At 38.0% G+C, this 26,192-nt stretch overlaps 3 protein-coding genes and 1 long non-coding RNA gene across 8 annotated transcripts; 3 read left to right on the top strand and 1 right to left on the bottom strand.

Moving 5' to 3' along the window:
• The first annotated feature begins 125 nt into the window (after nucleotides 1-125).
• On the top strand, nucleotides 126-12,576 carry inpp5b (inositol polyphosphate-5-phosphatase B). Of its 4 annotated transcripts, none has more exons than XM_055164306.1 (23): nucleotides 126-409; nucleotides 853-932; nucleotides 1,068-1,165; nucleotides 1,287-1,316; nucleotides 1,392-1,502; nucleotides 2,943-3,086; nucleotides 5,316-5,412; nucleotides 5,828-5,998; nucleotides 7,504-7,605; nucleotides 7,764-7,878; nucleotides 8,565-8,681; nucleotides 8,753-8,940; nucleotides 9,023-9,134; nucleotides 10,133-10,242; nucleotides 10,344-10,479; nucleotides 10,572-10,682; nucleotides 10,766-10,931; nucleotides 11,025-11,260; nucleotides 11,365-11,463; nucleotides 11,580-11,664; nucleotides 11,804-11,928; nucleotides 11,996-12,107; nucleotides 12,180-12,576. In XM_055164306.1, exons 1-23 carry the CDS (start codon nucleotides 353-355, stop codon nucleotides 12,290-12,292), a joined length of 2,715 nt encoding a protein of 904 aa, XP_055020281.1. In that variant the 5' UTR covers nucleotides 126-352; the 3' UTR covers nucleotides 12,293-12,576. The 4 variants fall into 4 exon arrangements, with proteins under 4 accessions (XP_055020281.1, XP_020796069.2, XP_020796070.1 ...); XM_020940410.2 differs by having other exon boundaries at nucleotides 127-409; nucleotides 11,801-11,928; XM_020940411.2 differs by lacking the exons at nucleotides 126-409; nucleotides 853-932; nucleotides 1,068-1,165; nucleotides 1,287-1,316; nucleotides 1,392-1,502 and adding an exon at nucleotides 1,974-2,251 and having other exon boundaries at nucleotides 11,801-11,928.
• Nucleotides 12,577-12,607: 31 nt separating this feature from the next.
• On the top strand, nucleotides 12,608-20,884 carry mtf1 (metal-regulatory transcription factor 1). Of its 2 annotated transcripts, none has more exons than XM_020940360.2 (11): nucleotides 12,608-12,715; nucleotides 13,728-14,244; nucleotides 15,261-15,499; nucleotides 16,158-16,289; nucleotides 16,369-16,442; nucleotides 16,510-16,643; nucleotides 16,735-16,812; nucleotides 16,892-16,982; nucleotides 17,070-17,563; nucleotides 17,634-17,703; nucleotides 17,996-20,884. In XM_020940360.2, the coding sequence occupies exons 2-11, from the start codon at nucleotides 13,789-13,791 to the stop codon at nucleotides 18,457-18,459; spliced, it is 2,232 nt and encodes a 743-aa protein (XP_020796019.1). In that variant the 5' UTR covers nucleotides 12,608-12,715; nucleotides 13,728-13,788; the 3' UTR covers nucleotides 18,460-20,884. The 2 variants fall into 2 exon arrangements, with proteins under 2 accessions (XP_020796019.1, XP_055020284.1); XM_055164309.1 differs by lacking the exon at nucleotides 12,608-12,715 and adding an exon at nucleotides 12,724-13,109.
• LOC129411915 (uncharacterized) lies at nucleotides 20,885-21,616 on the bottom strand. Its single transcript, XR_008633502.1, has 4 exons — nucleotides 21,384-21,616; nucleotides 21,257-21,312; nucleotides 21,086-21,187; nucleotides 20,885-20,975 (listed from the first exon to the last, which is right to left on the bottom strand). It is a non-coding gene; the product is annotated as an uncharacterized LOC129411915 (long non-coding RNA).
• A 49-nt stretch (nucleotides 21,617-21,665) lies between these two features.
• yrdc (yrdC N(6)-threonylcarbamoyltransferase domain containing) lies at nucleotides 21,666-25,189 on the top strand. Its single transcript, XM_020940460.2, has 6 exons — nucleotides 21,666-21,920; nucleotides 22,705-22,900; nucleotides 23,016-23,130; nucleotides 23,492-23,611; nucleotides 23,695-23,825; nucleotides 24,800-25,189. Exons 1-6 carry the CDS (start codon nucleotides 21,728-21,730, stop codon nucleotides 24,867-24,869), a joined length of 825 nt encoding a protein of 274 aa, XP_020796119.1. The 5' UTR covers nucleotides 21,666-21,727; the 3' UTR covers nucleotides 24,870-25,189.
• The last annotated feature ends 1,003 nt before the right edge of the window (nucleotides 25,190-26,192 follow it).

The following is a 26,192-nucleotide window of genomic DNA, read 5'->3' on the forward strand; positions in this document are numbered from 1 at the left end:
AGAGCCGATTGTATCCACCTCACATATAATCCCCGCTGTGTGCCTTGAGGTCTAATCCCAGCCGAACCTGGCAGCTCATTCCGTGACGTAAAGCGTCGTTGGTGACTCAGTGCGTGGCAGCTCGGCTCGAGACGGGCTGGGCTAGCGAAGGAAGCTCCACAAGAAAAAGTTCAACAACACATCTGGATCGATAAGGGAACTATGTGACATTATGCAGTCCATCCTCGGCAGCGCTCTTGACGCACGTGTCTTTCCCTTTACTACCATGGAAGTATAGGGTACACCGCCGCTGCTTCCAGGCTATTTTAGACTGCGAGCGTGGGAGAAGAGCTGTCAAATCATTGTCTTTACTATGGACCAATCCGTCGCTATTCAGGAAACTTTGCAAAGGGAAGAAAGCTGCCGTATAGTATCCTTGGTTTGATTTTTGTCAGTAATCTGCAGTTTAAGATTACGCATACTCTAAAGTAGATTGTGTGTTTAACTTATCCAAATTTCTGATTACATCTTTTTTTTCTATAGTTTTGGACACATCGAGCACTTTGGGGTTTTTGACGTGTCTTTTGTCAAAAGATGTAGTAAAGTGTCTGAGCCACAAGATGGCACTTTTGTAACAGTACCCATACCAAACAAGTACCTGTGTATTGTAGTGGTGGTGAATAGTAGTCTACCTTCATTTTCATGTAGCCTATAATATGTTATGCTCTATACTAATTTTTCAGTTTTCTCTTGGTCTCCACAATAGTTTTAAACAAAACAAAAACAAATGGTGTATTATCTACTTAATCTATGCCTTAACTCTTTAGATACGTGTAAAATCTATTCAGCTGTTAGTGTCTTAACTCTTAGTATGCCGTCCAATGTGATATCCTCTGTGATGATGTGACCGAAAGTAGACTGCTGGGGCTAGTGGAATCAGGAAAGGAATATGCGTGAGTATCTTATAATACATTTTATTTTATGGTATATTTTAATTTTCTTTGTATCTGGATTAAATTCAAATTAATACTAAATAAACAGCATTGAACCAAGTAGGCTTTATGTCTTACAATGCTGGTGTTTTGCAGAGTCTTCTTGTACAGACATAAGAGAATGGCCATAACTGCTGATGATGTTGCACTAGAGGATATTATTCCAATATCAACTGACTTTGCAGTTGTAGAAGGTGAGTTTTTCATATTTTATTATATTTACTTTCATTTGCTCAAGGTGAAGTGGAACTAGCCCACTGCCCCAACCATTGACCTTGTTATGTTTGTATGTGATGTTATTATGTGTTTTTAAAGTGTCCTCCCCTGAAGAACTCGCTGTTGTTGGTAAGTTACAACAAAACTGTATGTGAGTTTTGTTGTTGCTATGGCTACTAAAGCATACTCTGCATATTTTGACAGGCGCTGACACAAGAATAAGAATAAGCTTTCTAGAATATGAAGTGGAGCTCCGACTTCCTTTTGGGTCCCAGTCACGCCTCTTCCTCAGTGAGATCAACAGAGCCTGGAGTGGTATGTAGTATTGTGAGTTTAGGGTTGGACATAATCAAATAAATCATCATTACACTGCTACATTTAGGGTGACCAATATATAAGAATTTTCAAAACTCTGTAATAACTACACCACCAGTCTTGATTGTTACAACTACATACAGAAAGCACCTGCTGACAAAATAGAACAAACTATCTGAATTACCCATCAGCAGGAAACCGGCAGAACAAGTCAAGCAATGCCTCGAGGTTGCATAATGAACTTACGTTTATTTCCTGAGTATTTCAAACTTAAATTACATTCACCGTTGTTATTAAAATATTATGTGTGCAATGTTTGGGCTAAGATAGTATTGATATTGCCTCAGTTTGGTTTGACTGAATGTTCTGAAGACATCACATGGTGACAAGTAAACTCCAAAAGAAGGAGGAGTTTGAAGGTGTGAGTAGGTGAGTGTAGCAGCAAACATTTGCCTAAAGGAAACGAAAGAAACACTATTTGGAAAAAATGTCTCTTAAGATCTTTGGATTTCCTCGCAATTTTTTTAAAATTAATTTTAAAGAATTAGTAGGTCTACATTTTGTTTTTTTTTAGGAATGTGTAGAACCCTAAGCAGGTTTTGTTCAGCGTGCTCTACAAAAATATGGATACAAACTAAAATGTTGCTTGATGATGGGCAACAAAAAGTCCTAGAGAGTTATACAAAGGATGGAACATTCAAGTAATCTAGCATCTGTTGTCAAGCGCCAGAGTGTGAAAAAGATTCAAGGTAGGCATTTTTTATAAATGTATTTGGTTATATGTTTTGCTTAGAACTGTTCCTGACCATCTTATCTTGGATAAGAAAATAGTTTAACAGTTTGACGAGTTACTCTTAGTTTAGGTAGAGAAATTAAAAATAAGATGTACTATTATTGGTATACAAACTGAAACGTGAGTCACAAATAGCTATCTTGAGAAAGCTGATGTGTGGCATTCTTTCTGGCATTCATACTCTACAGGAAGTTCCATAGATGTTTGTGGCACCAATTGCTTTGCTTTTCCTAAATGTTTTTTTTAAGCTTTAAAGGTATGATAGCTAACTCTATGTTGTTGAGATGAGACATTAATGGCATTGCTTAGATTCATGTTTTGGGTCACTATATTGTTGTGAGATACTTCTTGTACTGGTAGCCCTTGCATGTTTGTCAGCCTCAGGGCAGTATGTGTACCGTCACTGGACAGTGAATGAAAAAATAACATCAATGCATCTTTGAGCATCTTTGTTCCATGTAGTTCTGAGATTTGTTGGGTTAAAGGGAATACATAGAACAAGAAGGCATATAGCTTATGTATGATGAATAGCTCAAATTTGACAAAGTTGTTAGCCAAAACCCTATAATAAGGAGACAAAATGGAAGCACCACAAAAGATCAATGCATTACTATTATCTGACATTTGGTATCTCTGTTTTATTCTAGATGTGTGCAAAGCCTCTGCCCAGGTGCCCAAGTTTGAGTGGCTTGACAAATACCAGAAACCCACCAAAGGGCCAGGAAGTGTTACGCAGGCTTTTGCTCCCCTTGGCTCAAAGATTACGAGGCTCAGTCAAAGGAGAAAATCTGGTGAGTACTTGAGGTGTGATGAACACTGAATCTTTTCAAAACTGAGTATAAAATTATTCCCTATACTTTGCAAAGGTATTCATTTATTAATATTTGGCCTGTACTGTGAAGTCAAATGTAAATAGCCCATATACATAAGCCTACATTTGATGGCTTTTATAGATTTCTTGTTGCTTTACCTTTTGCTTAGGGTCCCTTATCTTTCGCACTGCTGCCAGAGAGGGGCATGCATGCAGACTCCTCCCATCATCACATTAGCATGGGCAGGTCTCATACAAAGTGGACATTGCACTTGCACACACAATGATAGGGAGCGGTACGGGGAGATGTCTAGGGCGGTGAAAGACGTTGGTATGAAGAACATTCTTGTATTATGACATATTTAGCACATAGGTATTCTTGAGCTCGTAGAAGAATTGATGTGGATTTAAGATGCTACGACTTTAGCTGCTATCGGCTAATGCTAACAAGGCTAGTTTATTTAGCTCGAGAGGGCATAGCTTAATGATCGCCAGGTAGGAGAAAGAAAGAAGAGTCCACAGGTTGTTCCACGTTTCCGAGCGATTATCAGCACTCTTAATCATGTGGGTGTTAGCAAGAATGAATTTGCATGCGATTTTGGGAGAGATGTGTGGGTTTTGCTAGCAATTCCGTAGCTAATGTATACAAATGAGGTCTACTAGTATGCTCATGTAAACCTAGCGACACACCTGTTGTTGTAAATAGGCTATTGCTCTTTTATGCATAGCCACGCTGAGATTGATTGCAGTGCTTGTAATGAGAAGCTGCTTTACTTACCACGTTTTGCATGTAGCCATTGAAATTGTTGGGGGAAAATTCTGTGCACCTATACTTTGTTTTAGTTTTGTTCACTTTGTGCTTAGTCATGTGTTCCTCATTATGTATTTTTTTCTCTAAACTAAAGCTATGAATTTTCTGGTCAAAACTGAAAGAGATCTACATAGCCCTTTAATATGTTTTACTTTGTGCTATTTATTAATGGAGAATCGACTTAAAGTGGAACTTGAGCAATTTCTGAGAAACTGTAGTAGCTGTTGCGGAACATTCACACTAACACTTAATTATTTCAGCACTTATGGTAACCCACAGATGGACACCAATAAGCAGTATACTTTATGTTAGTACTATACATTTTCATTGGCTTGGTCTTAAGCTTATTACATGGGTAGGAATGTAGAATATGCTCTACAGTGTCTAAGCTACTTTCCTACTCTGTTTATGATTCATTGTTAATATTTGCTTGTGAAATTTGGAGCTCAGGTGCTAATCAAGTCTTTTGTAACAGTGCATCTACTTTTACTCTTTTTAAGAATTTCACAGTTTGCTCATACTTTTAGCTGCCAATGATATAGCAAACTGTTCTAACCCATTTAAGCTGCATCTTAAATGCAATATTGACTATAGAAGTTTTTAGTAGCTTTTTTATGTAATTTATTCAAAACTTATCTCTTCTCAACTGCCCACTCTATTCACCACGAAGCTGCAAGAAACAGTGTTCATGCTGTCTCATACTTCACACTTGGCTATAAAACCCAGCTACTTAGAATGCACAAACTGTAGCCTTCCGCAAAGCGTGTCCACACACAGTCTAATGACCAGACAACAGGGTCCCTGACTCTGCAGATTAATTGCAGGTTTTCTCCTCCCTATGTTTCATTTTTAACTTGGATCTCACTCACGTTTGAAAGTTGTTACAAAACTGGTGCACGAAGACCACAAGTGTTGGGCATTCACACTGCATATTATCGCGCTTATCATCTTTGAGTCATCAGAAAGATCAAATGTCAACTGTCAATATAAAGTAGCTGACATAGCAGACTGAATCTATGTTAATTGCATGAGTTCATTTGACTACACGATTCACAGCTGTTTATGTAATAGTGTCATGGCTATTATTTAAAATATGTCATTTCCTAAACAGGACTCAATTCAAATGAATGATAAAGTGAAAGCCATATGGTATAGATGAGTCATTGTCCTCCACGTTGTGGTTACTGCATGTTGTGGTATACGCTGTTACTTTTGTAGCTTAACAACTTGTCCTACTCTTTGCAATGTACTCTGTCTTGTTGACTTTGTTCATGGCTGTCTGTTGTGGATTTTTTTTTTTAAAATCTATAAGAATGTCTACTCATGATTTGTGTAATCTATAATCAGATATAATAAGGTCTTATTTGTATCTTGAACAGTTCCTTATTTTTTCATCAGGAAAAACATCGGACCAAAAGGGAGCTGTTGAAAAAGAAAAGGCTTCCAACTCTAACGGAGATCTACAGAAGTCTCAAATATCTTCAAGCCAAGACGGGTAATTAAAGTATTAGAAAATGTACACAGAAAATTAACAACAGAATATGCCCTATATAACCTAATTAAAGTTGTCAGAGTGGTGTTAAGTTACAGCATATTCCTGGAACATTTCCGAGTGAATGGTCTTAGATTTCTTGTCCCTTACTGCCCTCTATACTATATCGACCAAACAGAAATAGCTCTTCTCTGTGTAGCCTTGTTATTCTGCTCAACATTTGAGTGTTTAACTGGAGCAACTGTCATGTCTCTTCAAAGCTCCATCTTTTGTTTTATACTCTCAGTAGAGAAGCTTTTCACTAATGGCTCTCCACTTCTGTTTGGGAAAGGAAAACCACTCGACATTGGCATTACAGTTTCTGTCTGGTTCTGTCTGTAACCATGCCTGACTGCTTTTTCTCCTTTGTGATGTGCAGTCAGGGCATCTCCAGTCGGGAGGACCGGGATGATCTGGTGCGCTCCTCCAGCCACACGGCGTCTAACAAAGCTCAGATATTGGCCATGCCTCAGTTCGGCCTGCGGGACAACCTTATCCGCTGTGAGCTGCTGAAGAATGAGGACCTTTACACCTACCTGGAAGAATTCAGGTACCGTAGCATCATTGAGTTGTATAGATCAGACTATAACTATATCTACATCTATATCTATGTCTATATCTATATATCTATCTATGACCATAAAGAGGCTGACATTATTCAAATTATTCTAATGAAGGTGTATGGAGTTTAAAAACACAGTGGAACTCTTTAAGTATTATCACATCACAAGGTAGGATTTGGAAATGGGAGTGATTTCCGTTTTTAGGGAAGACCTTAACCTAAATATGCAGGATTTGTGAGTTTTTTAAACATGTGCGAATTTAACAAAACACAACTCCAGGTATGTCTGTGATGAGGAAATATTATAACATACAAGTTCAGAAAATTGAGCCCTTTAAGGATTTTTTTTTTTTTTTTTGCTATTGCTTATCCAGAAGTAAATAATCTAAATATTTCTCACCCAAAGCAACTGTATTGGTGATATTGGCATCAAAATGATCAGATCATTTTGATTTTGGAAAGTCAGTTTGCTTACATTGATCAAGAACTACAGTTAAGGAAGCTGCTAAGATACTTGGCAACTTCCTTAATATAAATTCCCACATATATATAACTACATTGTGCTAAACATTTCTTGACATTGTTTTACAGTTCCATATAGTTTATAAATAATCCAACTTAAAAAATTACATGGAAGATTTTTAGATGGTAGATTCTACTGTTGTTGTAATAATAATAGACATCTGACCTTATTTGTTTTTAACATTTGAAATGTTTCTAGATAGACTGGGTCGTGTTTGTCCAAATGTATCGTACCTACATATTTTTAATCCATGAAATGTTATGCAATAGAATGAGTCAACATCTGTGGGTTTGCTTTTTCTGTGTTCTTAGAGCTGTACTAAATTCAGGTCCCCTTTCTCAGTATGTTTTAAGTAAAACAGTCCCACAGTCTTGGTTCCATCAAACTTAAGGGCATAGTTTTAGTTGGTTACGCTCTATGTATTGGGGAAAGGTCTACTGCCCCCTGCTGGTGTTATTGATTTAATATTTCTCCCATACGTAAAGCTACAACATGTTCAATACATCATTGCAAATATATTTCCATTTCACACTATATTGTGAAATATTTTAAAAATGCATAATATTTATTTCCAGCCATGTTCATTTTATATACATATAGGTTTATGTTATGTATGTTTGTTTTTACGTTACCCAAGGGGATTCCTCCCCTTCTCTTGAGGCTTGAAGTGAGGTAAATTGGAACTCCAATTTGTTCATGTGAATCAGTGTGGGTGTGTTTATGTTTTTTGGGGACTGGAAACATCTGATTGGTGTTTCCTTGTTTTGCTGCTATGCATGCTGGGTAATTGCTTGTCCTGAGCTGACCTAATTTCAAGTCATAAACATTCATCATTTCAACAGTGATATACAAAATCTGGCAAGAACCAGTTGGTGGGGTTCTCACAATATCAGTGTAACAGGGCTGGCAAAATATATTTTGTTTTATCTATCGATTGTATTTTTCTTTTCTTTGCCTTCTCCTCCTCCAGCTTTTTCCTTGGCACATACAATGTGAATGGACAAACACCAAAGGAAAGTCTCAGTCCATGGCTCAGCTCTACTGTTGACCCTCCAGACATTTATTGTGTTGGGTAAGTTAGGTTATGGTAGATTTATTAAATGAGTGTATTTCCAAATTTGCAGTTCTTCTATTGTAACAAATGTATAAAAACAATCTTTTTAGAAATCAAATTTCACACTTCAGATTCACCAAACACGCATTAAAAACATTTTCCCTCCTCTGTAACAGTTTCCAAGAGCTGGACCTCAGCAAAGAGGCTTTCTTCTTCAGTGACACCCCTAAAGAGCTGGAGTGGACAAAGGCAGTGACCGAGGGGCTACATCCAGAGGCCAAGTATGCTTTAGTAAGAGAGCCCTTTTTTTCATTGTTAATTCGGAACGATGCTTGTTTAGTAAATTACATTCAGTTAAATTAAACATTTTGGGTAGGTAATCTTTTTTGTTTTACATATTACTATTTTAAAGAATGCAATGTCAGTGTTTTTACTTCCCCTGTTTTGCAAAGTAAATGAGGCCACAGCAAAAAATAAAAGTTCTTAACTTGAGCTAACCAGGCTAATGTCTGATTCATTTGTGTATCTCTCTGAATTGAGTTCTATAGTTTTGAGTGAAAGCGATCAGGAAATGTTAGAATGTTCAGACAAATTTTTGAAGCTGTTTGGTGAAACTCAAGCTTTGATTAATTCAGTTGAAAGAAAACCTTATAATTCTTTCTCGTCTGCAAATGCCCTTATCTGCATGTTTTTAAAAAAAGTCAATATTTAATATTTAATTTAATAGGTTGAAGTATGTCCTTTGGTGTTGCCATGGTTTTTTGTTCGCTTGGGCGCTGTGATTCGTCCAAACTCCGTCCCACTGGTGGCCCAGGCCCTACATGGGAGCCTGACAAGATGGATTCTCATGAGTATGAAAGAAAATCACGAGAATTCACCTTGCTGGCAAGGTCACTTCAGAGCTTATCAGGGAAAACTTTAATGAAAAGGTATGATCCACTCAACATTTATTTCAGTTTGTATTTAACCCCCTACAGGTGAAGTTGGTGCGCTTGGTGGGCATTATGCTTCTCTTCTACATAAAGAAGGAACATGCAGAGTTTATCTCTGATATTGAGGCTGAAACAGTGGGCACTGGTATCATGGGGAGAATGGTAAATATAATGTCCAATAATTGATTGAAATTGCATTTGCATTTGCAGCTGGATTTGCTCTTTCTTGACAGGGGAACAAGGGTGCAGTAGCAATCCGCTTTCACTTTCACAACTCTGATATCTGCGTGGTTAACTGTCACCTCGCTGCCCACACGGAGGAATATGAGCGACGTAATCAGGATTTCAAAGACATATGCAGTCGCCTTCAGTTTCGGCATCTCGACCCCACACAGCCGTCACTAACAATCATGAAGCACGAGTAAGATTCCATGACTTATATTTTTATAATACACATTTTCATATGTTTCCAATAATTTATAATCTTTATGTATTTTTTGTAGTGTGGTTCTGTGGATAGGGGACCTAAACTACAGAATAAGTGACCTTGATGTTGATAATGTAAAAGACCTAATCAGCAAGAAGGACTTTGAGACACTGCACAACTATGATCAGGTATTTATACATAAAATATTGGCCCTCAACCCAAAGGTCAGAGAATCGATTCAGGCTCTAACCAAGTTCTGTTGTAGTCTAGACACCTCATCCACCTTGTCTAGTATGAAGGGTGTGTGTGTGTGTGTGTATGTTGTATGTTGTATGTTGTATGTTGTGTGTTGTGGTTGGAGGTGTGAATGGCATAGATGGGGAGCCTAACTTCTAACAGTCTGACCCTGGGTAGCTGTGGCTACAGTAGTAGCTCGTCACCACGGAGTTTGAAATGAATGACTAATGCACCGTAAAACAATTTGGTTGTCTTGTAAGGTACTGTAAATCCAGTGCATTATTAGAGAAAGAGAGAGCGAGAGATACTTTATTGATCCTGCAGCAAATTCAGGTTTTGCTGCAGCAACATTTACACTGCATGTCTCAGTGGCTTTTGTGTCTCAGTCAAAGGTGTCAGTGCAGTTTAACAGGAGGACTGGTCAAGTAGGGTCTGCAGATCCAGTGGAAGAGCCAAAAGTGTCCCTCTTTTATGTCCTGCAGTATCACAACAATGTCTAGGGGAAACCAGGTGAATGCAACTGCAAAGGTCTCATTCTTACTCTGCACTGTTGTTTCGGTTGGTGACGAAATGGTTCATTCCCTCAAGGTGTTTCCTCTGGAAGATTCTCTGCCACATTTGTTGCTACATATGGTGTAAAAAGCCTGTAGTATTGCAAATGTTGATAAGCTATCTCCTTAGCTAACCTTTTGTATGTTCTCCATGGATGCTAAATCCAACAGTCCCTTACCTGTGTGTTGTAATTTGAACTACACATGTGGCACTTGTTAGTTCGTTAAAGTCGTATAATGTGATATTAAAAACTGTTCTAAAAAAACTAAAAGTTTGAAAAACTGCTCAGTGTGTGAGCCAGGTAGTAAGCCACTCCATTGCCATGGGGACTCCACTTTGTGATTAATATTTTTCTATAATGATACTGATTCATGACACTGGCTTTATTCATTCATAGCTCAAGCGACAAATTGATGAGGAGGCTGTATTTGTTGGCTTTGAGGAGGGAGAGATCCATTTTCAGCCCACCTACAAATATGACACTGGCTCAGACTTGTGGGATACCAGGTAATACTGAAGGATGGCCCACTGACACACTTCAATGTCATTGGTTGAGTGTCCTCAACTCATTTCAGTGATTATAAATAATAAATCCCCTCTAACCTCAGTGAGAAGTGTCGTGTGCCAGCGTGGTGTGACCGGATCTTATGGAAAGGGAAGAATATTAAGCAAAAACATTACAAAAGTCATATGGCACTAAAGACCAGCGACCACAAACCAGTCAGCTCCTTGCTAGTAATTGGGGTAAATTACAAATGTTATTGTTTATTTATTTTATTACAATGCATCATTTTGCATCTGATAAGTGATCCTAAAGGTGTAATTGTGTCCTACAGATAAAACGAGTAAATGCAGATGCATATAAGAAAACATTTGAAGAGATTGTTCGAAACATAGACAAAATGGAGAATGAATGCATTCCTTCTGTGACACTGTCAAAGCGTGAGGTAAAGTCTAGTTACTACATATATTTTTTCTTAACATATCATAAATCATTTGTATCTGTTGTTAATCCCATGTTTGATTTCAGTTCCTCTTCAAAGATGTGAAGTTCATGCAGCACCAGGCAGAAACACTGAGCCTCTTCAATGATGGGCAGGTCCCATGTCAGTTCGAGTTCATTCCAAAGCCAAATGAAACAACGTACTGCAAGCCATGGCTCACTGCTAATCCCCCGAAAGGTTTCATCGCTCAGGGTACGTTCAGAACCCTTTTCTAGATAATCTACTCCTCTTTAACCGGAGAGATGTATGGATATTTTATGCTACTTCATATTCTTTAACATTTAGGTGGCACTGTGGAAATCGACCTTGAGATTTTTGTAAACCGCACAACAGCTTCTGATCTGAACTCTGGCAAGCAGCAGATTGAGGACATTCTAGTGCTTCATTTGCAGAGGGGCAAGGACTATTTCATCTCTGTAACTGGAAACTATATGCCCAGTTGCTATGGCACCTCCATAAAATCATTGTGCCAAATTAGAGAGCCCATTCAAGACATGCCTCAGGATGCCCTCTATAATATGGTTAGTTGCAGTGATCCTGATATTAATTTCAAGATGAATCTGTATTAGTATAAACCTGCATTTGACATTGATGTGAAATATAATTTCTTCCATTTTTAAAACAGTTAAATATGCCAGAAACGGGAAGTGGAGAAAAAACTCTTGATATCCCCAAAGAGCTGTGGATGATGGTTGATCATTTGTTCCGCAATGCAATTAAACAGGTAATAAGATAACTAGGGTTTTTTATGTAAACAAACAAATATATTACATACAAAAATCATTTAAACCAAAAGATTGGTTAATTACTGCTTTTTTGATTTTCTGTGTTTTCTTACAGGAAGATATTTTCCAACAGCCTGGGCTTCGGAGTGAATTTGCAGATATCAGGGACTGCCTTGATACAGGCATGCCAGAATCTCTGCGTATCCTTTCTACACTGTTACATCTCAACTGCTGCCTGTTTTACATGGCCTCTACTTGTTTTTCATAGGACCTTCAGGATGGATGTGCTGTAATGTTTATTGTTATTAATTGTATTCCTTAACAAGTGACGATTAGCAGGAAGTAACCACTCGGTAGCAGAAGCTTTGCTTCTATTCTTGGATGCCTTACCAGAGCCCGTTGTCCCCTATTCATTTTACCAGCAGTGCCTAGAATGCTGCGCCAATGCCAGTCAGTGTGTGAAGGTATACAACAACTGCCACTCAAATTGATGTTTTGACCTTGTTAACCTAAAAATATACATATTTTTAGGTTGTTTCCATGCTACCTCAGTGCCATCAGAATGTGTTCAACTATATAGCTGCCTTTCTCAGAGAATTGTTAAAGAATTCAGCTCAGAATCGATTAGACGTCAACATATTGAGTAAGTAATTTCATTACTTCAAGTAGTATGACAAGTAGTATTACAAGTAACATTTTTGTATGATATTTATAGCTACTATATTTGCATCGTTGATCCTACGGTCTCCGACAAAGCAAGATCTTACAGAAAAGCGTAAGACCCAAGAGTTCTTCCAGCACTTCTTGGTCCATGGCTCGTCCCAATAAAGGCTGTGCCCTCTTGATGTACTGAAGATGAACACTAAAGTCCAGTATTTTAAATAAAATTTATGTTGTTTACATGTTTTTTGATAGCTCTTTAAATATAAATGTAACTGTAACTTATAAAATATATTTGAACCTTACTTATACTCAGATTTATTGTAAATCATGAAAATGTAGGAAAAACAAATATTTTATTGTATTGTTTATTTAAACAGATCATTTGTATTGTAATGTTTCACATTTCAGCAAAATGTTTTGTATAAAAATGATAAAAGTTGTTGTTTTAAGTTTTGACTGTTTTTATTACTAAAATATCACATTCCCATAATCCATCTGGAACATCGTGCTTGTGACGTAACAGAGGGAGGAGACAGGAGGAAAGTGCCCAACATCCGAACAGCGAAGGAGGCTTCGCTGTCCACACAGGTAAACAAGGCTGTCAGTGACTTTAGGAGGCGAATCGTAATGGTTTAACCATTTATTCTAGTCAGCAAAGACCAAACGCCTGCTTTGATGGCACAGGAATCTCGAATATCGACAGTAGGTTAGCCAGAGGCACTAGCCTCTCGTTGCTAACTGAGCAGCTAGGGACTAGCTAGCCGCGGTATGCTTGAGCACATAATGGACAAAAATAAGTGTTTTGACTTACTCTGAGCTAATTTGCCTGTTATGAATTGGCTTTGACTCTCAGCTACTCAAAGTATGGCACACGGGCGTTGTTGACAAAGTAAATTTAATTCTTGGATGTTCAGGAGTTAAGCCTTGGGACAAATCGACTGCTATTTGACATTTGAAGCTAGCGTTATAGCTTATCTTTTTGGTAAGCAGCACAACAGCTCCCGATAAAAGACGGTTAAAAGTAAATTCTGTGTGGAAAGCAACGTTTGACATCTGTAAATATATGGGTTTGTTTTGTGTATGCAAGTGCACATCTACGAAAACAAATCGTGTTGCATTTTCGATAATAAATTCCTTCATACTACGATCATAGTAAGGATGTAGCTAGAGCTTTGAATAACCAGTATGTTTATTACGTGTTACTGCCTGTTGTGAGGTTCACATGACATTTGGCCATAGATCAAAAACACTCAAATTTGGTATTTGTATGTCTTGGATGGATGATCTGATTTTATTTACATTGGAATTATGCAATTCATTGAGAATGTTCTGGAGAATCGTGTTAGCCAAGAAACCACTCCTTTGAATTTTGGTATTACAGAAGCAAACCTTTAAAAAGCAACTCTTTACTGAAATCTGTAAATGGTGTTTTATTTCCCATGCCTTTTTTTTTTTATTGTGTATTGCTTGTCAGTTACATCACAAGAGTTCCACAAATCTCTTGATGGATTAGTGCTCTCTATGTTAATGTCAACACATCTTCAATCATATAAATGAATGAATGCAGTAAACAACACTTTGTTCTGATATGTTCTTTTAGGATTGTAAGGCTTTACTGTGTGTGTGAAATCCTGCTGGGAGAACGGAGTGCACCAGGGACCATGAGTGAGAATGGCCCTCATACGGAGGCGTCCATGTACTTTGAGGTGGAGGTGGATTCTCTGGGACGGGAAGATGAGGAAGAGGAAGACAAGATCCACTTTGACAAAGAAGATGACCTGATTGTGGAACCTTGCTCTTCCTCTGGTCGGGTGTATGACAGAACCACAGTGCTAATTGAGCGAGACCCTATTCGGCTGGACGAGGAGGGCGAGGAGGAGGGCCACTGTGGTGCTGATGAAGATGGCATTGCCTTCCTCACTGAAGGAGATGAGGAGGATGGAACCCTGACCTTCATGGTGGACTCTGATGCTATGTCACAGGGTTATGTGCACCACACCATTTCTGCGGACCAGATCCAGTTTACTATTAACCCTGGCTCCACTCCTATGCCACGCAACATTGAGGGGGCCACGCTAACCCTGCACTCAGAATGTCCAGAGACCAAGCTGCGAGAGGTGAGAATCATGAGTTCATTTTATACTAAATATGGTTGTGTAAAGTTCAACTACTTCATCTGTTGCTGCATCACACTGATGTAATAGACACAATTCAAGGCCTAAGGTGTTACAGATATACTTGTATTGTTTATTGTTTATAAGTAAATTTCCATGCGCTTTGTTTTGGTGCTGTTATGAGATTTAGTTATTAGATTCAGTTACAAGCTCAAACTCCACGTGTAAAACTATTTCATGGGATATGTTTGCTTTAATGGCATTGTCCTCGATGAGTAATAGTGAAAGAATGAAACAGAAAGCCTTGAGTGTTTTCATTCTTTTATTACATATGGCAGAGAAGGAAAAGGTAGGTACTTATTCTAACATGTTACTTACGGTTTACTTATGTTATTACAATTTGATCCACTCAGTGTTTGTGATGATCAAAAGACTGAAGTTTTAATGCCATTGTTTGAGTTTAAAATACATGTCTGAAGATGGTGTGGTCAGCAGTTCACAGAAATAACAATTGCAGAGAATAGCAGTTCTCCACCACGAGCTTCCTCGTTGTCGCTTTGTGTGTGTTGTGAGGTAGTGCTGCTGTACAAAGAACGGGGATTGTGTGTGTGTGCACACATAACCTCAGGGCTGTGCCTACACAGACAAAACAAGAGTGCCCCATGCAATGGACAGTGGCCATTCTATCATTGTACTGGTGGATTTGTACTGATGCTGAGGAGAATATTCTATCTTTTTGAGTTGATATCATCATGACATGACAGTACATGGTAATGAGCTAAAGCACCCGTTAAAATGAAGGTGTTGAATGGTGTTTAGTCATTCTATTTATCCACACTACTGTATCTGCTGGGAAGGGAGTGAGTCATCTGACTGGGACGGTCACTGCTGCAGATTTTAGCACTTTATTTTGTCTTTGGTATCTCTCTCTTTGATAAATCTAGATAATTCTTTCCTGAGTTTGTACTTCAGTCTGATGTGCTGTGTCTAATGTGCTGTGTCTAATGTGCTGTGTCCAGGTGAAAAGGTACCAGTGCATGTTTGAGGGCTGTACTCGGACATACAGCACAGCAGGGAACCTGCGGACGCACCAGAAGACTCACAGAGGAGAGTACACCTTTGTGTGTAACCAGCAGGGCTGTGGGAAGGCCTTTCTCACGTCATACAGCCTGAAGATCCATGTGCGCGTGCATACCAAGGAGAAGCCCTTTGAGTGTGATGTGCAGGGCTGTGAGAAGGCTTTCAACACTCTCTACAGGTACCCCTGTCTGACACTTCCTATTTGTTTTCATTTCATCTTGTTTTATTAATTCAAGATTTTTTTTATAACGATATTAAAAATGATAAAACTGTAGAATCAAAAAGTCTGGATTCTTTTCTCAGACCTCAGAAGGGGCGGGACTTACAGGTGATTAACCAATCAACCTATGTTGGTATGCACCAATACAAAAAAAAAATGGCTATGTATAAAATGAACTAAATTTTACTAAAATGAAGATAACACATGGTGTTAAGTGAGAGAAGTTCTACCAGCGGTATTAATTATGTAGACATAATTTAAGAGCAGATGTTTATAGCTGATCAGCATCTGTAATTAATTGGGTCCAACTTCCTAGACTTTAAGTTGGACTCATCAATCTAACAAGTAATGTAATATCAGAATAAATTGCATTGCTGTTTGTTTTCTTAGCTTAACTGTTAGCCGTTAGCTCCCACTTTATCCTGCTTATAGTAGATGGAAACAAGGTCCAGTGTAGTCTTCACCATGACGATTCTACCACCCCACTGTCCATTGTTTCCCACTTACGTGAGATCTTGCTCTTGTTTTTTACTGTCACTGTTTTTTGTTTTTTTTTTACTCTGTATTTTATCTTAAAGCCCTTTGTAATAACAAAAACAATATTTTGCTTGTACAGACTAAAAGCACACCAGAGACTTCACACAGGCAAGACATTCAACTGTGAATCAGAGGGCTGCACAAAGTACTTTACCACACTCAGCGACTTGAGAAAGCACATCCGCACGCATACAGGGGAAAAGCCATTCAGGTGAGCTTTCACATGGCTGCTTAGGTCACAATCTGACTCTTCTAATGTGATAAGAAATATACCATTCTCCTAACCCCAGGTGTGATCATGATGGCTGTGGGAAAGCATTTGCAGCCAGTCACCACCTAAAAACACATGTACGGACCCACACAGGTATTTGTCAAAATACTTTTAAAAACTGATTTATCTTTCTTGAAGTAATAATTTAATGTATTTGTAGGAGAAAAACCTTTCAACTGCCCCAGCGATGGTTGTGAAAGAACATTCAGCAGCCAATACAGCTTGAAGAGTCACATCCGTGGTCATGACAAAGGACAGCCATTTGGTGGCAGCCTCATCCACCCACACTCTGAAGTGAGTTTCTTTTAGACTCAGTTCCAAAAATATAGTGTGCCCAAATAGATGTCTTTTACTGAGAATTTGAGGATTTTACTTTCAATTGCAGGATGCAAATCATTCACTCTGCCTCAGTGACTTAAGCCTCATTTCAACAGACTCAGAGTTGCGAGAGAACATCAATAATGTACGGGTTTGTCTTGCTTTGTTTAATATTTTACAACTGGTGAAAGTAATATTTAGTTTCATTTGTATTTTAATAACAGGAACTCAACAATGTGACCCCTATAAAAATCTTTGAGCTCATGTTCCAGAGCCCAGAGAACAGTGTCAGTCATGAACAAACACATCCCTGTGGTAAGGCTCAGAATTTCTTGTGCTATGGCTAACCCTGGTTAATACTAAATAAAGGTATAATAATTTGAAGGTTTGTTTCTCCTACAGAGACAGTAACGGAGGCGCTCAGCACAGACACCTCTGCCCAGCCCCGAGTCACTGATGTGTCTTGTTCTGCCATTTCAGGGTGCACTCATGCCCCAGCACCTGTTACTGTTTGCTCTGCTCCAACAAGCCCGTACATCCAAATAAAACCACAGATTTCAGATGTGCCTGTTCAGACTTCTGCCCCAAACCTAGCTACTTCACAGCAGTTTGTGGCACTCCAGTCCACATTCCTGCAGCCTGAGAGCAGTAGCCCGGCCCCTCTGCCTGTCTCTGCTCTCTCCACAACAGCATCCAGTACAACCCAGACCCAGCCTGTGCCTTTGGCCACTAACTCCCCACCTGTGTCATCCTCTGGTCCTGTGGCTTCCACTCAGGCTGCCATCACTATTGCTCCCACACAGAACCTGCTGCAGCCCAGTCTGGTCATGTCCGACCAAAACCTTCAGTGGATCCTCAGCAGTGCGGCCAACAGTCAGCAAAACCCCGATCAAGCAGTGAGTGGCCTATCTTTCATTGTGTCTTTTATATGTAATTTTCTCTACTAAACATTGCATTTTTGTACAGCAACACCAAGGAGGTCCAAAAGTAGAAAAAGTGTTCTTCACTACTGCAATACCAGTGGGTGGTAATGCTGGTGAGTCAAGTCAGTTGCTGTATAAAGGCACCACTTTGAATTAGACATTAAAATGAATATCTTGATATATATATATATATATATATATATATATACTTTTAGTAAAATAATTTTCATGTCAGTCCAACAAAAATGTGCTAAAACATTCTTTAAATGTTTTATGTTCAGACCAGGCAAAAATGTATCTACAAAAGAAAAATAAATATTATACACAATATTATTATGTAGACAATCAAAGTTTAATTTTACCTATGCTCACATCTTAATGTTTGGACTTGTTTTTTCATTCCAGGTAGCTCAGTGCAGCAGATTGGCCTTAGTCTTCCTGTTATCATCATCAAACAGGAAGAGTCATGCCAGTGTCAGTGTGCCTGTCGAGACTCAGTAAAGGACAAAAGTGTAAAGAGCGTGTCCCCTGTGTCCGCTCCAGCGCGGCAGTCTCCCACAGAGCCTCCTCCTGTAGAGCCTCCAAAGCCCACCCCCCCAACGTCCTGCTGCCTATCCAGACCAGCCTCAGACTCTGCCGCAGTGGGACAGAAAGCCTCCTCTTCCTCCTCTTCTTCGTCCTCTTCTTCCTCTATGCCCACTCAAGTGAGCACCAGTGCCACCGCCACCAGTGCTGCATCATCTAGTAGCTTAGGCAACATGGATGTGTCAGACTACCTTTCCCTGCACAGTCCAGAGTCAGCAGCGAACCTAGAGGCCCTGCTGCTGGTGGCTCAGGACATGAACGTGACCGCTGATGGTAACGCCTAAACAGCTCCATGTGTTCTGTTGCTCCCACTCAAGTGCAGGCTTCCATTACACCCACATCCCCAGTCATGTTCCTCAGTGACGCCCCCTCTGCTCCTGTACAGTGTGCAGCATACAGTCCTATCTGCACTGGGTTCTGTTCTCGATCTGTAATGTTGTGAACACCATATTCATGCAAATTGAATAGTTTCTGTTGTCTCACTGAAATCATTTTAGATTTGTGTTGTGAGATTTTTGCAATGCTTATTAATGCAGAGGGAAAGTAAACTGTTTGACAGAGTATATAAAGAAAGTGTACATAACACCTTTTAGTTTAAATATAATTTTGGTGTTGTCTAAGCACTGATTAGGAATTCCATTTTCCTAACAAAAGGTAAAGCCTGAATAGGAAAAGCAATGTATTTCAATGTATCTTTGTACTGTACCACGGGTTCTAGCAATTATTTAAGCTGGTATGCAACTGGCCAGAATGCACTGTATATTTGTGGAATTCTACAAAGTACATCTCCCAACATTCAGTGGGTTTGGCAACTCCTAGCCCTTCGAGATTTGATCTTGGACCATAAAATGTGATGTATACTTGTAAACTGTGTTAGGTGATATACTCATCAGAAGAAGAACCTGTGATTGCAGTTGCCTGTCTTTTTTAAAGTGAAATTAATCTGATAGTACTTCAATCGCCTAACTGAATGCTAATTTAAAGTTGTATGTGTTAATTTATTTGAATGATTAATTCTTTCATTTATTTCTAGCAATAGCGTTATTTTTAAACAGCAGAAGATATATTAATTTATTTCAAATCACTTGTATAGTTTATTTGTTTGTTACTGATTTCTGTTTTGAGTTGCTGAAAGCAAATTTATCTAAGAGACACCTTTAGTAGACTGCACATCCATCCACATGGAAAAGCCCAGTATACATCATCCTGTTGTTCAGGGCCATGGCCCTCTCAGGGATGCATTGGTCATTACCAATACAGCTCCCCACATTTGAGTCTCTGACATCAGTATCTCCACCTGTAGTAGCCCTATGTTTAGCTGCACTCTTCCCTGTATGTTGCACACTAACTTGCTACAAGAGTAATCTGAGCTTGTTAGATTGCATGCAGCACCACTACAGACTTTTGTAAAACTGCTGTATAGTAGCAATTCAAATGGTGTCCTGGTGACCGTGTAAATAGAGTACATTTTAGTGTATACATATGAGAACTTGTAGATTACTGTAGAGTTTGTATTTTTGTATAGACTTTTGAATTTCTAGTTTGAGGTTGGAGAAAATGTATCCCCCAATCTTTGCATTTTCCTTCCAGTTTTTCAAGAGTGTACTTGCTTAAAACAGCAACTATATTTCACATTTGGGAATCTCGTGCTCTTAGCTTTTTCTTATTTTTTTTAGTTTAAGTAAATTATTGTTGTTATTGACAAGAATAGAGTCCCTTCCTATAGTTACAAGGCCTTACGACAGAACTGTTCTTTGAGCCGTTTTGCCTTTGACAGTCTGCCACTACACTAGTCTCAGACCATTCCTTTTAACAACTCATAACAAAGCTTCACTGAAATATTGTAAAAATAGTGGAACATGTGTACATTTGAGTTTAAATGTATTCACTCTAACCTGAAATGCATGATTTTTTTTTTCAGTTTAATCCATAGATTCATTTAGATTTACTGCCATATGCTACCTATACATGCTTTTGTTTAAAAAAAAAAAAAACTATGCAATTTACGAGTGGCATTCAGTGTGTAAACTGCCGTTTAAGATATTTCCTTATTCAATGCTTCTTATGATTTTATGCAGGATGTCAGTGGCAGATGTTGCCTTTCCAGTGCATTTACTGTGTTTGATTTTCCATGTCAAGGATTTCATCCTTGACACTTTTTGAGTGTGGTTTATGGGGTTTGTAGTTTTTCCATCAAGTACTGTTCCCATGAATGTTGCACCAGTTATCCTTTATTGTGCTGTTTTGCCTCCAACATATAGAAAATACATCCTACTTATTTGAAGGAGTTTTTTGTAATTGAATGATTCTGTTTTAAGAATTGTATTGGGTAAAGCATTGTTTAAAGCCTATACCAGTCATCTCAAACTTACTGGTTACTACAGTTACTGCAAGTTACAGCTGTTGGTGTATGTTTTTGAAGAGTTTTGGGCTTGCAGCCTGAGAATGCTTTTCTGGAGTTTACCCAATCTGGTTATTTCAGCCAGTTAGGTGACATTTATTTGAAAGCCAACAGTTTGAGCAAAGCTTTCAAACAAATGTCCTACACCCAAAGAGTGAGGAATTAAACTGTTATGGATCTGTATTTTTAAAGAATGTATTATATGAAGAAGTTTGCTTATGCTTGTTTCGTACAAAGTTATATACTAAATAACTTTCTGAATGGAGAGCAATATAGTAATAATAATAAAACCTTATCCTTATCACTGATACGATTGCCATTTTTATTGAACATTTTTAAAAGCATTTATTCTCTTAGTCACTTCTGTAGCGGCAAGGTCACATCTTGAAGAGATCTCCTCTGTAAAACATGGACTTTATTGTTAGTTCAAAGTTTATATTTGGTTAATATTTAGTTCAAATGTTTATATCTGATAAATGACAAAAGAAAAACAAAAACAAAAAACTCACCACTAGTACCTCATTTAAATCCTTAAGGTCATCCAGGATTTTGGAGCACAACTTTACCCGGTCAGAAAAAGCCCCAAGTTTGTTCTCAACATCAGCAAGAGCCTGTAAAAAAGATAGACAAAAAGAAGTGGTTGCTTTAGACCTTTGGCTTAATGTGCACGGTTTGCAAACCTGTTGTTCTTTTGAAATGTCTTCACTGTTTACTGGGACATCTTTAAAATCTGTAGCTACCTCAAAAAGTGGAGATTTAAATTAAATAGCATTTTACATTTTATTTGGTCAAATTGCATTGCATTACCTGCTTCTGAGGTCATTTTCAGACTTGCTTCAACTGTATGTCCTACCTATTTGACCAGGTGACAGCAATTATCTTAAATTGGCGACCCGGTTCCCTTTACATTTATATTGTTATAATATTACTTTTAATTTTAGTGTTATTTTTTAAACACTCGTCACAAAACCATAATCTAATAACAAGTTAGATAGTCTATTTTATAAGACATCAAAATGTTTAAGAGGGTGTTGAGGTGCTCTGTATTTGTCGACGGCCCCTTTAAGAGCGGTGACGTCTTTGTTTGTGGGCGTAACCCGGAAAACGTGCTATTTCATCAGATTCACACACGCTTCCTCCCGGGCTATGAAATGACATGTTTTACCATACAGCTCAGAGTTTATAGAGCTGTCTTTAGGTTTTTCACTTTTCGAGGCATTCAAAGTTTAGCTGCAAGTCATCAACACGAAATAGACATGTGTAAAGAACTCAAGACCAAAGTGTTGCGTTTGTTACCGCAGACTTCCAACGGGCCGAGCGCTCAGCAGTACGAGAGCCACTCAGGTCAGCTGTCACCGGGGATCGGCTGTGTTCATGTGGGGTCCTTACCTTTCACTGCACTTTAAAAGGGTTCTGGGGGTAAAATATATAAAAATCCTAATTATGTATATCTTCACGATGGCATGGAAAAAGTTACATTTGCGACTATGAAGGAGACTGGAGGAAGAATGAATCACCCCTGTGCTTTTCAGGTTTTTAACGCTAAGTGAATATTGACATATCCAACACTAAGCATATACTGGCCAAGTGTACAGCACAGTACAATATTTTATAATTATGTGTGTTCTGTTTAATAAGTATGTATTAATTGGCCTGCAGTGGAATGTAACTTACAATTACAATCAATAACTTAAATCAATAACATTTTTAGGTATCTGTACTTTACTTGAATACATTTTAAAGTAGATACTTTTTACTTTTACTTCACTACGTTTGAGAATAGGTATCTGTACTTTCTACTTCTACATTTTGGACTGGACTCAGAAGTAAAATATTTTTTTTTCTTATTCTTCTTTTAGGCTTGCTGTAGTTTGAACAAACAAAAATCTACAAATAAAAACGGCTAGGAAAAATATATGAATTCAGTTGTTTCTGTAGAACAAAATTCAGCACAAATCTTTATCAAAAGTACACTGTACATTTGAAGCTTTATTACATCTCAAAATGTTAACCTGAAATAATTGTTTGTGGTTGGCTATGTATGTATGTTTTCACTACTGAACAAAAACAATAACATGTAGTTTCCATTTTTGAAATAATCCATGCCCCCAATGTGTTTGAACTGCAGATGGTGCTGATGTCCTGGGACAGACCGTGAAGGCTCTGCAGGAGGGCCATGTGGTCGCCCTGCCCACTGACACTATCTATGGCCTGGCCTGTCTTGCTCAAAATTCAGAGGCAGTCTGCAAAATCTATGACATTAAAGGACGAAATGCACAGAAACCTCTAGCAATTTGTGTGGGTGAAGTCCAGGATATTCAAAAGTGAGTTCTTCAAAACAATGTGTCAATACTGAAACCTGAAAATTATCAATGGTTTAGGCAAATTATACTGTAACTGATTTTCTACTCGACTGATCATAACTTTATGTTTTGACAGATACTGTAAAGTAAAAGTTAAAGAAGAGTTGTTGGATGACCTGCTGCCTGGGCCAGTCACCTTGGTGTTTGAAAGAACTGACTTTCTCAACAGAGACCTTAACCCATTCACTTCAGTAAGTTTACAAGATAGACTGTAGTGAGAGAGTGTGAGGTCACCCATAGCATTCAGCTCCAGTCAAACGAAGCTCACCATGCTAGCAGTTACAGGAACGAATTTGGAACCAGGTCCACATTAGGAATAGCCATTTATTTAGAAAATATCAAAATAAAACCGCTAGGATAATGTAGACCAAAATGATGAGGCTCACAACAACAGTTACAAAGAGAGATGTGACAATTTTCCTATTTGGAACATGGTGACTAGCGGGTTAGCTATGTCCATTTATATATACAGTCTATGGTTTAAACTTTACAGCTAAATGCTTATATGCAAAAATGGTTTGACAAATCAGTGACATTGTTTTATGTCCTTAGCTCGTAGGCGTCCGTATCCCAGACCACCCCTTCATGAGGCGGCTGTGTCAGATGTGTGGGGAGCCTCTCGCACTCACCAGCGCCAACATCAGTTCACAAACTAGTACTGTAGCTGCACACGTGAGTAGTTTTCCAATGATGATTTCACTGTGGAGATAAAAGCTTTGGTTGCTCTTCAAAAATGGTATGACGTTTGCTTTCAGGAGTTCAAGGAGCTCTGGCCAAAGCTTGCAGTTGTGGTGGACGGAGGCCCAATAGGTGACGAGAGCCGCCTTGGTTCAACTGTAGTAGACCTGTCTGTTCTTGGGAAATACAGAATAATCAGACAAGGCTGGTAAGGATGTATGTATGTATGTATGTATATATATATATATATATATATATATATATATATATATATATATATATATATATATATATATATATATATATATATATACATATATATATATATATACATATACATATATCTGATTAGAAAGAAATGACTTAGCTGGAACTACAACAAGTGAGCTGATTTGTACTGTACTGATTTGTACTGCAAGTCTCTCACAAATTATTGCATTACATTACATTCACAAGCTAGCTAGCATTAGCTAGCAGTTTTTTCAGTTAGTAACTCACATTTTTTGTTGAAAGTCAAACTCCTAAACAAGACCATGAACACTCGTACTGATCACAGGCTCCTGAAAATGTGTTGTTTAAATATATTTTTTTCCCTAAAGTTTTTTCCTTTTTTGTCTGTTTGCTAATGTGTGCATTGTATCACCATGGTAACTGCTGAACCTTCCGTCAATAGAGATGCAAGTAGAACGATCCCAATGTGATGTCACTGGCGACAATTGGCTGGCAACACACAACATAATAACTAGGCCAGTTACAGTAATTACTATAGCAACTTATCGGTATGTGATAGATTTTTTGGCTATATAATACATACATAATACATCATTACAGATGCATATGCTACTAACTAAAGTTTACCTCTGCAGTTTATTTATTGCAGCTTATTGTTTTTTAACACTATTGTAGATTTAGAATAGTTTTTGTTGGATAAAGTTGCTCTTGGGTAATTCTGTTAGTAGCACATATTAGTTTGAGTATTATCTTTTATCATCTAGAGTTTCTGGAGTAATATATCGAACTTCAAAATTTGTTCTTGTGACAGGCCTAATAATAACAAAAAGCCCTATGTGGTCAAATATAGTTTTACATCATGTTTGCATTCTGCTGTGTTGCATCTATACCTCACATGCTTTGACAGTAAAATCCAATTTCTATGCAGACTGACCATAATTGTGATTACAGTGCACTTCCCTCGACACTTGATGTGCTGCAACACAAATACGGACTGTCAGAAGATGCGGCGGGAGAATGACCTTTGACCTTGTACCTCACGCTGAGACGCACAACAAGCTCCATTCTTGAGCGTCATCTCTCACTTGACAATAGTAGTAGGTTCGCCATGAACTTTACCAGTCCTGTCTTAAATCACAGCTGGACTCTTCATGCCTATTCTGTTGTATTATATTTTATTATGGGGAAACATTTTGTCTGTCTTTTGACTTCGGGTGTCTTCTGTTACTGTACTTGTTTTATTAAAAAAAAAACTCAATTTTACCTCAAGTATTTTATTATTTAAATGTTTTATCTATTATAAATGGAAATGTACTCTGATGATTAAATGAATCTCTTCTGTATGTGTCTAATGCAGATGTTTAATCTTCTAATCACATGGGTATTATGTGTATAGCCATGCATGATAAACCTCCTCACGTTCAAACCAAGTAATAATTAGAAGAAAAGAATAAAAGTTCATAGTCATAGAAACTAGTGCACTGATAGTATATGTATTGACTGACAGTACAAAACTACCTTGTGATAATATATTTTGTATAATGCACCATCAAAAGCATGCTTTGCATTAGAGAGGATATTTCCTTTCAAATCTATGCAACTTTCTTTTGTGTGCTAGATTCTAGGACCCAAACATGAATTATATATTAAAGCTAAGTTAGTAGAAGACATTTGATAGAATTTCATAGAATTTCACAAAGTCTAAATATATTTCCATATATATTTGGCACAATAATCCCACTCTTTTCCCAAACATGTTGACATCAGGAACTTTATTTAGAAAAACCTCTGAAAAGAAAGTTTTTTCATCTAGTAAAAGGGGTGACAATGGCATCTCCAGTGAATTTGGTATTTTCACATGCACAGCATTTAGTACTTTAATTCAATATAAAATTTCCTCTAAAAGGAATATGGTTGAAGTGTCCATACATAATTTAAAAGTGAAGGTGTCCTCTGTATAAGAAGATTCAGAGAACATATCCGGCTGGGCCAGTCAAGGGTAGCAGTGCCATTTTACATGCTATTCAGAAATAACAATCAGCTTTTCCTATCCATAACTGTTCATTAGGCATTGTTTCCTTAACTGTACATGTTACATGATATATTCATGTTTGAGGTTTTGAAAACTGTACAGTGTAGGAGGAAATCAAAACAAAAAGTTCTAAACTTCAATTTTTCTGCCAAGTGTAATAAAATGAATCACTAAAATCCTTCCTTTTTAAACCATGCAGCGCTTGTCCATTTTTAGTCATGGTCCACAAATAGAGCAGAGACAGAGCCAGCAGAGGACCCAGAAATTTTACTTAACTTTAGAAGAGAAGGGAGAATTCATTTTAGTATATAC

Source organism: Boleophthalmus pectinirostris, unplaced genomic scaffold (genome assembly GCF_026225935.1).
Source record: "Boleophthalmus pectinirostris isolate CB_2022bp ecotype Guang Dong unplaced genomic scaffold, ASM2622593v1 HiC_scaffold_6, whole genome shotgun sequence".
NCBI lineage: Eukaryota > Metazoa > Chordata > Actinopteri > Gobiiformes > Gobiidae > Boleophthalmus > Boleophthalmus pectinirostris.